This window comes from Dipodomys merriami, unplaced genomic scaffold (genome assembly GCF_024711535.1).
Source record: "Dipodomys merriami isolate MVZ:Mamm:240054 unplaced genomic scaffold, mDipMer1.0.p SCAF_8, whole genome shotgun sequence".
NCBI classification, from domain to species: Eukaryota; Metazoa; Chordata; class Mammalia; order Rodentia; family Heteromyidae; genus Dipodomys; species Dipodomys merriami.
Window position 1 is genome coordinate 8,510,698 of NW_027206401.1, and position 14,260 is coordinate 8,524,957.

General features: G+C 43.1%; 2 protein-coding genes across 6 annotated transcripts in view; one reads left to right on the forward strand and one right to left on the reverse strand.

Annotated features, from left to right (window-relative positions):
- The window catches only part of Tfb1m (transcription factor B1, mitochondrial), a 39,483-nt gene that overhangs the window by 23,009 nt on the left and 2,214 nt on the right, over positions 1 to 14,260 (forward strand). For all 5 annotated transcript variants that reach the window (XM_070010678.1, XM_070010683.1, XM_070010680.1 and 2 more), the window contains exon 6: positions 13,332 to 13,459. In XM_070010678.1, the coding sequence (XP_069866779.1) occupies positions 13,332 to 13,459 (128 nt within the window). The remainder of the gene's footprint in view (positions 1 to 13,331; positions 13,460 to 14,260) is intronic.
- Cldn20 (claudin 20) lies at positions 2,389 to 3,045 on the reverse strand. Its single transcript, XM_070010684.1, has one exon. The coding sequence runs from the start codon at positions 3,043 to 3,045 to the stop codon at positions 2,389 to 2,391; it is 657 nt and encodes a 218-aa protein (XP_069866785.1).

A 14,260-nucleotide genomic window follows, 5' to 3' on the forward strand; every position in this document is an offset into this window, starting at 1 on the left:
ACCTCTGAGGGTTCACAGGGAAGAATGATCTGTTGTCTTCCAGTCTGCGTGGAGATGTCACCATGTGACCCCAAGACTTGTGAAATGGAGCATTTTCTGCGAGCAGAGTTAGCGTGTCCTTGGAGAGTCCGGATTGCATTCTCTGAGGGGACTCATGTAGGCCACAGTGGATGGGGAGGAGAATGGCTGAGCAGAGGATTGTGGGTTAGGAGGCCCGCGGCACAGGATGCGCCACACAGGGAGAGCTGTGATGTCGCCATTCTTTACCACTGTATCCACTCCGTCTGTGGAGGCTCTACCTTTATTTTGTGTGAAATGGCTGCCTCTTGAGAGTTTGTATCATGCCTGAGTCTAGTTAGGAAGAAAACATTCCTAAGGTAAATAAAAGTTATTTATCAAAGTGGACTTTTTAGTATAAGACATGTGGTACTGGTCTACATTAAGACTGTCTACAACACTGACACATTCAGCTAAGGGAGAGAACCATGTGGGTTCAAGCAGTCCTATGAAATTAATTTTCAAATAAGTACTCTTTTCTAATATGGCATTTTGCCTTATTTAGAAAATACTATTTTGACCATTTAAAAGGAATAGCCATTGTAAATAATCACTTAAGTGTTTGATGAAATGGTTCCCTTCTTAGTTCTCATGAAATAGTTTCTTTTCGTTTTTGCTAGAGTTAATAGCCATGATAGTAAAGCGAATAAGCCTATAAAATAGGTGTAAAATATTTTAGTCTCTATGTCTTATGCACGCACATAAAATATCCTTCCCAGACAGGTGTCAGTGGCTTACATGAGTAATCCTAGCTACTTAGGAGGCTGAGGTCCGAGCGTTGCAGTTCAGAGCCAGCCCAGGCAGGAAAGTCCATGAGATGCATATCTCCTGTTAACTATCAGAAAACCAGAAGTGGAGCTATGGCTCAAAGGGGTAGAGCACTAGCATTGAAAAAAGCTCAGGGACAGCCCACAGGCCCTGAGTTCAAGCTCCATGACTGACCAAAACAAAAATATCCTTTGCCCTTCCTATTATTAAAGAACAAAACCAAAAAAGGCTTTTTGCTTTAGGCATTGAATTATGAACAATTACTAAATATATGTTAACAAATAAGTGATAGAAAGCAACACTGCAATATTACCTGTACATCTATACACAGTCCAGTTATTTTTTTACTATAACCTATATTTACAAAGCATTCCTTATACTTTAAAAATTATTTCATGGGGGGGAAGAGGGGAGCAATGGGTGGGGGGAGCGGGATATGGGAAGGGATGGGAAGGGGAAACAAAGGAGGAAGCAACAATCCTTGATAAGAAATGTACTCATTATCTTGCCCATGTAATTGTAACCCCTCTGTATGATATTTTCATAATAAAAAAATTAAAAAAATTGTTTCACATCTATTAACTAATCAGAACTGCTTATCAATTCAAGAACAATATTTTAGTAGCATGACCAAATTTAAGAATCAAAACACAGCTTAGAAGTAACTTACTCTCTAGGCTTACTGGTGTGCACCTGTAATTCCAGCACTTGGGAGGCCAGGGTGAGAGGCTTGCAAGTTTGAGTTCAGCCTGGAATATATAGTAAGATCCTACATATATAGTAAGGTCCAAGTAATAAGTGTCAAATAAAATGAAATTGGGTAAAATTGTTGTTAGAGAGCTGAACTTAACCTGGAGTATCCTTTTGCAGAGACAGTCTTTGGGCATTTTAAAACAAACATGGATTCTTACTTTGTGCTTAATGCTTTGAAAGTCCTCAAGATTGTCGTAGGTGTTTAAACGGGTTAGTTTTTCTCTGCTGTAGCAGCACTTAGCAATTTGTGTTTTCTGCCTAATCTCAGTTTTCATGACTATGCATGTAGACAGACTTTTCAACTGAGAACTGAGAGCAGAGGTTGGGCTCGGGCAGCACCTGCATGAGTGGGCGGCCTGCCATTCCCGGGCCCTTACGCCTTATGCGTTTAAAGCAAAAGCAGGTTCCTTGGGCACTGCCCACCAGAGGGCAAAGGCAGATGATGTTCTTTATTAACACCAAGACAAGAAGCTTTCATACTTGGCAGTTAAGTTCTAGTATAAAATCCAGTTTAGAAGTGGTAGCAGATTTTATAAAGCAAGAAGATGATGTCAGTGTATTGCCTATTAATGTTGTTGGAACCTCTTTTGATGATAAACCTTTAGATAAAACATGAAAGCATAGTGGAAATCTGAAGATATTGAAGACATGTAATAATAGGTGGTCTTTTTAGCATTTGAAACTACCTTAGAGTTTTTTTTTAATTTTGCTGTGTTTGTAGAAGAATAGAAGCATAAGTCTGATTTTGTAATCTAAAATAAAACCCTGGCAGCACACAGAAGGTTTGTTGCATATTCATTATATAGCTGTTTACACATAATCCTTCAGGTTGTACACTGAATTCTCTAGCTGTGTGGCAAAGATACGTTCCTGCTTGAGGGGGTGGAGCCAAGGTTCTGGATTCTTCTTTGCATAGGAAGTACAGAAGATGATACCCGAGATAAACAGTAGCATTGCTGAGACGAATCCAACATAGACAGCTCCTCCAGGTTCATGTTTGTTGTTTTCAGGAACTGTCAGGTCCAGAAATGTGGCTATGATCTCCTTCATGTACCACACTGTCGGTATTAAACCCAAGACCCCTGCAGCCACAAAGCAGACCCCTCCGGCAAAGGAAGCATGCCTCTTGGTTTCCCTTCCCCCCCCTAGGTGAGTGCATTTCATCCCTACGACAGAAGTGCAGATGCCCAAGGCGGAGAGAACGCATGCCAGGACCATGGTGGCCCGGGCTGCCTGCACGTGGCCGGGGAGAGACAGGATGGAGTATTTCAGGGTGCAGCTGAACATCCCGGTGCTGTACCACGTGCAGTCCATCCACAGCCCTTGCAGATGGAGGATTGCGGTGACGATGCTGGAGCCCATGTCCACTTTGACCTTCCAGCTGGGCAGCAGCGTGGCCGTGAGCACACCAGAGACCCCAGATAAGGCCAGGATGAAAGCCAGGAGCTGGACCCCCGCCGAGGTCATGGTGTCAGCCTTACCTCCGTCCCCACAGAGATCCTGAGGCCGAACTAGGCGGGGTACTTGGTCAGGATCGCTGCTAAACCGAATAAAACTAAGGAAAGAAGACCAAGTCACAACTGGGGAATGAGAAAACTAAAGGTTTGCCTTTAGGGTAAAACCCAAACCTGTCCCATCCCTGGCTCAGATGAAGTGTTCAAGCTGCTGCACAAAACTCAGAAACTGACAGCGAATCTCAAAAGCCCATTCCAGACATAACCAAAAATAAATGGACCAAAAACAACCCATCCCACCATACAATTAGCAGCTGTGTGGCTGGCCGTGCCACACACAGACTTCCTGCTCCATCGTCCCGTCCCGTCCCGTCCCGTCCGGTCCGCTCAGGCTGGCGCGCTTGCCGCCTTTCGCATAGGATGGTCTGGTTTCTCACAAACCAGCACTGGCTTTTTTGTTAATCTTTTGAAATTAATTTTGAATGACATGCTAGGGTGACTCTAATCATGAGATGCAGAAAAAGATGGTTCATGCAAGGGCAGCGTAGGTTCTAGAATTCAAACAGCCTGGATCAGTTTTTGGCTTTACCTGACCCTTCTAGGCTTCAGTATTCTGTTGTAGAAAATAGGATCATAGTACTTGCACCCTAGGGTTAAATAAATACATTTTAAGGTCTTATGATACTTGCTGAACCACAGAAAGTGTTCAGTGGTGTACAGTTGACATTTGTGTAACTTGTGACCATTGATGTTTAAAGACTTTTGGATCTCTTTCTCTTTTCCTTCTTTAGGCCTAAGGACTTCATTGTGATTTTTCTGTAATCTCAGAACTGACAGGAATTTAGGCTGTAGTCTAGAGCATCATTATGTTCTCAGAGCAGTGCTTTCAGATAGGAAGCTGCCCAGCTTCTCCAGCCTTCAGCAGGGTTTTGCTAGTTCCTCCGCTACCTCCTTCATCCAGCGTCCTTTCCCATTAGAGCCGCATGGCCTGCTGCAGGTTTCCCCTAGTGTACCTCCTAAGGGAAGAGGAGGTGCTGCTCCAAAAAGCATATTCATTGTAGTTCACCTACCCACTTTCCCACCTGGTTAAAGAAAAGGATTCCATAGGCTCCTGACTGAGAAAATGGCTCTGTTTTGAATAACTCACCAAGAAGGTTCACGCCTGGCTTTTGTTATATACTTTGTTAATTTCACACCCATATGAAAAGTACAAACTTTGCTTAACAAGCTTTGATTCTGTGAGGTGTTAGTCCTAGACTGTCTAGATTGAATTGCTCTACTTTTGTTCTTAAGGTTGAAGTGTAAACCCTACAATTTTCCAAGAAGATTCCCCTGGGATTTTAAGTTTTTAGCTTCAGATTTGTCTGTCATCATCAGTGTGCTTAGGATTTGCTTGCTGTCTCAGTTCTTTGCTTTTTCTTTCCCAACTCTTTTCTTATCTGAGACCAAAATAGAATAGAAGCTAATGATTCTAGTGGGGGAGAAAAAGGCAAGCACATTTTTAGGTTCATGGTAGCTGTTTTCAGTTTGGGGTTTCAGCATGTCACATTCTAGCCAGCTTGCTCAAAATGCTTGCACAAACCACCTCCATTTTAGGCGATTTCCACCGCAAGATTGGCAGTTGGCTTTCCCTCAGATCCAGATCGATGTGTCCATAAGTTCATGTATCTATGATCAGCTTACCAATGGCAGTATCTTCTTCCCACTAAACAAAACATTTTATACATTTCCATGTCATTTAGACTGGCAAATAGCTCATACATCATAATGAACAAGTCCTGGCAATGATAGATTACAGGCAGGCAAAGTGAGAGTAAATAATATGACATTATATCTGGTTAGTGCAGCATTTGCTTACTGTGCAATAAGGACTTCAAACGCTGTCTTTTCCACAGAGAACTTACGTAGAAAGAGTTTGTTTCTCTTAAGTGAAGGTCACTATTTCGTTCCTTTTCATCAGACATCCTGGCATTTTACCTCCATTACAATGAAACATTTTTCCTTCTCTAGCCACAGGCATAGTAGAGTTTGTGGCTTTTTCACTAGATTTCTCTTGGAAAGAATAAATGCATACTCTGTTTCAGTGGTTGTAGTAGTGGCAGCTATGGTAGAGAATTACTGGCCCCAAAGAAAAGGTGTCGCATACCACCTCAGGTCTATAGATAGAGCACTCACACTTCACACACAGGCTCAGGTCTGTAGACAGAGCATTCACACTTCACACACAGGCTCAGGTTTATAGACAGAGCATTCACACTTCAGATCACTACAGATAGAACGATCTAAGGATGTCCTATAAACTACTTTCCAGAACAAAGCCTGCAGTAGAGTTCTTTAACATGTGAAGCTAGTCCAAACGAAGTTTATTCATATCAGAAATACTATTTCAGAATAGATAAATGACTCGTAATTTAAACTTTGCAATACCCACAGCTTTGTACTTAGGTGTCTGAGCATTTCAGACGCCTCTTGTTTTCCATACCTTTTGCCGGTGGTCTTCACTGTCTGAACTTCCTTCTGTAAATTAGGTCTGATGAAGAGAAACCACATCCACGAGACTTGATCCTGAGAGTGAGCATTTTTTATAAGTTCCAGCAAGTTAACTTGAAAATAGCAAATAAAGAGCCAGATGGAAATCAGAGAGGAGAAAAGTGCTGACGGTACTAGAAGATAAATACCAGGTTCTCCATAGCATCTCTGGAGCTGTGGGGGAATCAAGACAGGAGGGGCGGGGAAGGGAGGGAGTTGTTGCCACAACAGGCTTTGTCAAAACCTGAAAGGCAAAAATGCTTTTGTGTTGCTGCATGTGGGAGGAATTATTTGGGTGTTCACAAAAAAAGCTTTCTTCTTTTTTAATATTATGGTTTAACCACATAGTTATAATTTACTTTTGAATTTTTTTGTCTGTTGGGAGATAAAGTTTGTTATTTTATGTCTTCAGCTAAAGAAAACAGTCTGAAGTATTTTTAACTGGAGTGTGTTTGCAAATCATAATTGAGACCATTACTTTCATTTTCCTCCAGTTGGTTGTGTGGTCTGGAACCAGGATTCACTGTTGTGTTTTTGCCTGGATGATCTAGGCAAAAAAAAAAAAAAGTCTGGTGAGAGTTGGTGTTTGTATTGAGGAGTGTGTGTGTGTGTGTGTGTGTGTGTGTGTGTGTGTGTGTGTGTGTGTGTGTGTGTGTGTGTGTGTGTGTGTGTGTGTGTGTGTGTGTGTGTGTGTGTGTGTGTTTTATTTCATTGTAAGGGTGATGTACAGAGGGGTTACAGTTATATAATATGTGTGTTTTTAAGTTCAGTCATTTTTATTTTTAAAAAATTAGGTGCTCCAGCATATGGTGCATAGATGTTAAGAATTGTTGTGTCTTCTTGGTGGAGAGTTCGCTTTACTACTATGAAATGACCTCCTTTCGTCTTCTGCCTAATTTCTGGTGAAATCTACTTTGTTCAATATAAGACTCGCCACTGCTGCCTGCTTATAGAATCCATTCTCTTGGAAGATTTTTTTCTGAACTTTTCACCATAAGGCAGTGTTTGTTTTTATGAGGTAGATATATTTCTTTTTTTTGGTGGAGTTGGGAGGGTTCCGGTCGTGGGGCCTGAACTCTGGGCCTGGGCGCTGTCCCTCAGCTCTTCAGCTCAAGGCTAGCGCTCTACCACTTGAGCCACAGCGCCACTTTCAGCTTTTTTCTTTTTGCTTATGTGGTGCTGAGGAATCGAACCCAGGGCTTCAGGCATGCAAGGCAAGCACTCTACCACTGAGCCACCTTTCCAGCCTTAGATATATTTCTTGTAGACAACAAAAGGTTTCATCTTTCCCTTTGCTCCAACTTTCCATTCTGTCTTTTGATTGAATATTGAATGTTAAAAAAAAGTATTCAGGCCGGGCGCTGGTGGCTCACGCCTGTAATCCTAGCTACTCAGGAGGCTGAGATCTGAGGATCGCGGTTCAAAGCCAGCCCGGGCAGGAGAGACCGTGAGACTCCTATCTCCAATAAACCACCAGAAAACCGGAAGTGGCGCTGTAGCTCAAGTGGTAGAGCGCTCGCCTTGAGCTGAAGAGCTGAGGGACAGTGCCCAGGCCCAGAGTTCAAGCCCCACGACCAAAAAAAAAAAAAAAAAAAAAAAAGTATACAGTAACTGTCATTTCCCTCCCAGATTTTAGTTTTGTATCTCTTCCTCCTCTATTTATCTACTCATCTGGCAGACTATGTTTCCTTCACTTTTTTCATGTTCATTATGTCTTCTAAGTGTGGGATGTCTATCCATATCTTCTCTACTGCTGGTTTAGTGGTGATAAATTGTTTCAGTTTTTGTTTATCAGGGACTGTTTTTATTTTCCCTTCATTTATGAATAAAAGCTTTACTGGGAAGAGTATTCTGGGCTGGCATAGTTTACTTTCAGTGCTTGAAGTACAGCATACAAGCCTTCTTTGCATCTGTGGTTTCTGTTGAGAAACCTGCTGTTATTCTGATAGGTCCCCTGTGTCTGTGATCTGCTCTCTCACAGCCTTTACTATTTTTTGTTTTCTATGCTTGATGTTTTAACTATAATATGTTGTGAAGAAGTTCTTATCTGATCTGTGGGCGTTTCAAAAACTTCTTGTACTGTGATGGGTTTATATTTTTCAATATTTAGGATGTTTTCTGCTGTTACCCTGTTCAATATATTTTCTCTGCCTCTAGCTATCTTCTCTCTTCCTCAGTCCTGAAGTTCCTACAGACTCCTTTTTTTCTTGATCACATTGTGTGTTTTCTTCTTCCCTTCTATTTCTACTCTATCTTCCTGCCCAGAAATTCTGTATTCCATGTCATCTGTTTTGCTGAAGGGACTTTCTATTTTATATTTCTTCTCTCAACCTTGAATCTGATTATTTTGAGGCTGAGGAAGGGAAAGAAATAGGGGAAGGGAAATGGGATGTGTCTGAACAAAGTTGCTTACTAGAAATCTCCCATCTTCCCCCTTATTTTGCTGTAATGTCTCATTATTCAGACCATTTGGCCATTCTTAGCTACACAAGGGTCCAGGGCACTTGTGTCCCCTTGTCAGCCCGTTTTGAGGTTGAGTTTGAATTTGAATCATGAAAAATTGTATTAACTGTGTGATACTTTTCCAAGTAGCAGTGCTGATTGGATAAGTGGAGCAACAGAAGTGGTGCTCCAGACCTGAAGGGCTAGCCTTCGTCCACACATACCATCATCTCGCTAGCCAGTGGCAGCAGCCATTGTATTTTTCTCAAATGTGCCCCACTTAATTCTAATCCTTAAATTAAAAAATACAGCTTTTTTTCCTTGCTTTCTCTTTGATCTTGAAAATAATGATAGTATGTAGTAATGTTCAGTACTTACTGATTCTAGTTACAAAAATTTTAAATGGTTTGATTTAGTGTTAATGATTTTCTTCTGGACAAATCTTGGGAAATTAACAGTATCTAATTACTATTAGTCCATTAAGATGCAGGAGCATCTTTATGGTCATTTTAATTTTAAAATTGTTGTTGGCTGCCCTGAAGACTTTCTTAATTATTAAATAGGTAGTTTGTAGTTTAATAGTTAATAGTGAGGACTCTATTACAATTGAAAAGGAATATTATTTGGTCTTTTTGTGTCCTTGAAAGTCTCAAGAAGCCATCTCAGTTTTGCCGACTTTCAGATAGCAGATGTGTTTCTGCCTATATGTCAAATTTCCACTTACTCTTGTTACTTTATTTTTTATGTTCTATGTTTTATTTTCTCATAACATTATTTTAGAATATTAGTATTCTTTGGGGTCTTATGGTGACAGTTGTATGAAAGTATATTTGCTTTAGGCTCATAGACAACATAAATACGCATTCATTGTGGTCTGACCATCCTGTAGTCTGAGCGTTATTTTGGAGAGCCGGCATATCCTAACCTGGTTTGATTTGTTAATATGTTTGCAGTTGTTGTCAGTGGGTCTTGTCAATGCCCTGCTGCCTGAGGTTTCCTCATTTCTACTCTTCTTCCTGACCTGCCCGTCCTGTAACCCCCTCTCTTCTACCCAACCCAACTGGCCTCTTACATCTCAGCTCCAGTACCTACTACAGGGCTTCCTGAGTAGGTTCATATGGACTTGGTGATTTTGCCAAGTTACAGAACTTAATGATGACTTCGTTTTTATTTAATTCTGGTGATACTAAGGACAGTGAGGACAATGAGTCTCCCCCAGGCCTCTATAAGTTACTCGAGCGAAAGATACAATCCAGTTTGCCCATAAAAAAGATGGTGTCTTTCAGATGGTGTCTTAAAACCAAGCAACAAACAGGAAGAGCAGGACATGTGGGGAAAAGGGAAATCTGAGCAGCAGAAGAGCTGGTCAGACGCTGATAGATAGCACAGCCCTAAGAGACGACAGACAGGGCCAGACCCACAGCAAGGGCTGGTGTGACTGTCAGCCTGAGCCATGGCGCTGCTGATCACAGGGCTCGCGGTGCTGTTTCCTCACCAGCCCTTGTCCTCCTGCTCATGGCAGAGCCCCAGCCGATGGACAACTTCCTGGTTCTTCACCCTCCCTCCAGCCCTGTCTGTTAATAGTCTGGAACCTCATGGCGGGTTCAGTGGAGACCCTTTCTTAAGACCATAGTCTGCTTTGTTACTGTGTGTTTCCATGAGGTGGTGGTGGCTGACTCTCAGCATGGTATGCCCGTCAGGATCTGGGCTGTGGTATACTTCATTGCCTCCATATATCATTCACTAGGGATTTGGGTTGTACTATTTTACGATTTGGGATTTAAAAGCTTATTACTCCAGTTTCCGGTCTGCATCAACTTGGTGCTGATACTATTGACGTTATAATGAGTTAGAAGGAAACATTTTAATTCATCATAAATATTTTAATTCAAAATATTAGTAGGTCACAATAATAATGTCTGTGGAACATAAAAATAAAGTATTAGCTAGAGCATCTAGTTGCTCCAGCTGATTTCTTTTTTATAACTTAACCCTCTAATAGACTAGAAACTCAAGAAAGAATCATGGCTATAATATTAAATAAGTGCTCAATTATAAGTAAAAAGCATTTTGTATTTGTTACCGTAGCTACACACAGCCTTCCTGTGGTTCTATAGACAGTGTCTCCATGATCCGGAGTAATACTAAGCATTGTTTTTGTGGGAAAGCAGAGGAAGGGATGGGAGAAGAGCCCCCCTGCCCGGTCCTCCCCCCCACAAAGAGGAGACAACTGGCTGGATTTGCATCTGAGCTTTAGAGTCCTCCACTGTACTCCCTGTTTGCGAGTGGGAATTTTCTTTCAGCTGGGAATTTTTTTAGCTGGATGTCAGCTTGTATACAAATTCTGGAAGTCAAATTTACATGAGCTGCTGTTATATTTCTGTAGTATTTTTTAAGTGTAAGCAAACATGGGATATTTTCTGTATTTATTAGCCCCAGTTCTGTCTCAAAGAAATGAAATCAAGCAAATAAGGATGGGGCCAACTTTTAAGATCCAAAGAAGCCGGAAGTGGCAGTTTCTGTTCAGGAAGGACAAAACGTGTCCACTTCTGGACACTGGTCTCATCCAAATTTGCACATTATGCAGTATGCAGTCAAGTGGGGCCACATTTGATCCCAGGCTGAATTTTGCTGCATGGTTTTCTCTGGAGACCAGCAGGGTTGGGTCACTCTGAGTGACTGCACAGCGGTTAGAAGCAACTGCATGATTTGCGAGAATTGGATGGCAGGGTTGGAGGGGATGAGTCGCAGGGTAGCAGGGTGAGAAATACAGACAGAAAAGCTAGAGAGCACTGATTATTGGCCACAGAAGGCTAGAGAAATCTCTAGAACCTTCCCAGACATCTCAAGTCAAGATGAAAGGTAAAGGCAGTGTGTCAGTTTGTGGGAAGTCAAATGCTTTTTTGACCATTGTGGTCTATCTTAGCTGCTGCTCCCCCTGACCCCACGCATGGGTCATCTCCTTCCTTCCTCAGAAGTGCTCACTCAGCCCGGAGCCAGGGGCCGGGAGAGAAGAAGGAAGCCCCTGATTCACCTCCATAGTCCTTAGCCTGTCTTTGCTGTGACTGTACACCTCCAGACCTTTGGACACAATTGAGTGTCTTGTAAAGTCCTACAGGGTGTTCCTGCCACTAAAGTAAGAAAATGGTTATAAGAGCACAATTGACAAAACGTATTCAATTTGAAAATAACCCTGCTCTTAATCGCTGTTATGACTGCTGGTCTACCGTCACTGAAGTGGTCTGCAGGCCGACGACAATTAGGGCCTGAGAGAGACCTGGCCATGGCAGTGCTCACTGCTACCTAGAACATTCTAAGCTCATGCCAGCCCCTACCACCCCTGCTGCCAAAGAGCTGCCCTTGCCCCCAGTTGGAGTCGCTGTAGAGAAGGAGAGACGATTGAGGATGAGGTGAGTGGATTCACAGAGAAGGCCAGCGCAGCAGAGCCACGTGCAGACGCGGCCGCCAACGAGGCTGCAGCCGACACATCTGCACTTCACATCCAGAATCCCTCCACTCTTCACACAAAGACTTCTCCCATCACCATCTGGCACACCCATTGTTAAGGAGTTACGTAGCTTCAAGGATTTTGAAAAGGAGCAGTCCAGCTGGCAGTGTGATCACTGTGTCTCCGTCAGCCTTTGGGGAGTCTGTACAGTGTGATCACTGTGTCTCTGTCAGCCTTTGGGGAGTCTGTACAGTGTGATCACTGTGTCTCCGTCAGCCTTTGGGGAGTCTGTACAGTGTGATCACTGTGTCTCCGTCAGCCTTTCGAGAGTCTGTACAGTGTGATCACTGTGTTTCCGTCAGCCTTTGGGGAGTCTGTACAGTGTGATCACTGTGTCTCCATAAGCCTTTGGCGAGTCTGTACAGTGTGATCACTGTATCTCCGTCAGCCTTTGGGGAGTCTCTACAGTGTGATCACTGTGTCTCCGTCAGCCTTTGGGAAGTCTGTACAGTGTGATCACTGTGTCTCCGTCAGCCTTGAGGGAGCACGCGTGAGTCCAGGAATCCCTGCAGACATCTGCTTTGGCCAAGGTCTCTGTCAGCCTGTGTGCATGCACATTGTAACTGTTCTGACTCAGTTTCTCTCGTCTTTCAGTATTTCCTCTTGTGCTTCTCAAGAATGTATTCATTATAAACACATTCATAATGCATACATTCTTAGAATGTACTTGTGGAATAAGGAAGAATGTAAATCTCTAACTAGATAGATAAGCCTGAACAGTTTTTTCTTGTATTAAAGACTCTCAACAGCTAGGAACAGCTTAAAATCTGTCAAACATGAACATTTTTGGTAGTTTCCCTTTTGTTTTGATCCTGCCCAGGCCTCCTGGGGATGCCATGGGAAAGTCCTGGTGCTATGTGAACTGTGCACATGACCAGCCCTGCTGCATATCAGTGTCTGTATTCCAAATAGTCAGTATCCTAATGATTCCCTTCCTGGGGAGTTCAGCACCAGGGGTTTCTGGGCACCACTGAAGCCTCCACTGAAGCCCCGCCTTACAGTAGACCCTGCCACCACCGCTTACTTTTCACTAATAGACAATATGGGTTCTATTATTTACCTGTTAGCTTTAATGCTTTGGATGGAATTTTTTTGTTGTTGTCAGTCGTGGGGCCTGAACTCTGGGCCTGGGCACTGTCCCTCAGCTCTTCAGTTCAAGGCTAGCGCTCTACCACTTGAGGCACAGCGCCATTTCCGGCTTTTTCTACTTCTGTGGTACTGAGGAATTGAACTCAGGGCCTCGTGCATGCAAGACAAGCACTCTACCACTGAGCCACCTTCCCAGCCCTTGAATGGAATTTTAAAAAGCCATTGTAAGACTGTATGTTAAAATTAAATGATCGCACATGCGTACACTTAGTTTTTAATGTTTAAAACTCTGGATCATAAAGTAACACATGAGCATAGTCTCAATGCTTACAAAATACAAACATTGCAACTTTTAATGCAATAATAAAAAGTTGAAGTCTTATGATACACTCAGCCATCTCAACTCTATTCCAAAAGGAAGTGTTTGTAAATTTATTCTTTAATCTTCCTGTCTTAAAATCATTTCAATATATATTATACCATTGCAAAAAAAAATTAAGTGATCGTTAGGTCTGGTGGGTGTCAGTATAGAAACAATGGAGTTGGCAGGCATTTCTGAGTCATTGAATCCAAAGGTAGTGTCTTGCGTGGCCAAAGGGGAAGTAGACGGGGAAAGATTTGCATACGACACTGCTCTCGGAACCTTGCGCCCCTGCAGAGGAATTCTCAGAGGTGAATTGCTTCGTCAGGGTCTTGGGCCACCCAGTGACTCATGTTTGCTTGCCATCAAGGTAGACGTGGGAGTGGTGCACTTCACACCCTTGATCCAGCCCAAGATTCAGCAGCCTTTCAAGATGGTGGAAAAGGTTGTTAAGAATGCGTTTCAGTTCCGAAGGAAATACTGTTATCGAGGACTCGGGTAAGAATCTCTCTGCTCTTTCTTGCTTTTTGACTCTCTTAAAGGCATATGTGATTGGTGCTTAGTTTGATCCACTGATAAGCAAAATTCGGTCACCACAAAGGGCTGTTTGATCCCAGGTACACCCTGAAACTGACAGTTGCACAGGATGACCTGCACTTTGTTTCTTTCTTCATTTAGTTTTTGAGCCCTGTCTGTACTGAAGGTGGTTACTGAAATGAATGGAGCCCATTACTCACCTGGACCCTTACTCTAGACATGCTCCAACAAGCTCCAGCCAGACCATTGCTCTAGACACATTCCAGCAAACTCCAGGCCCAGACCATTGCTCTAGACACATTCCAGCAAGCTCTAGGCCCAGACCACTGCTCTAGACACATTCCAGCAAGCTCTAGGCCCAGACCATTGGTCTAAACATGCTCCAGCAAGCTCTAGGCCCAGACCACTGCTCTAGACACGTTCCAGCAAGCTCAGGTCCAGACCATTGCTCTAGACATGCTCCAGCAAGCTCCAGGCCCTGACCATTGCTCTAGACATGCTCCAGCAAGCCCTAGTCCCAGACCACTGCTCTAGACACATTCCAGCAAGCTCCAGGCCCAGACCATTGCTCTAGACATGCTCCAGTAAGCTCTAGGCCCAGACCAGTTTATTCCAGGATTTCTAAAAGTAGGACGCACTTTCTATGATTTCCCCCCATGGATCAGGGCTATTACAGTTACATGAGTTATGCTTTCACATGAAAGTCAACCCATGGTGCATGAGAGTTGCCATCCTGCATCTGGAATCATCAGGAAGAATCTG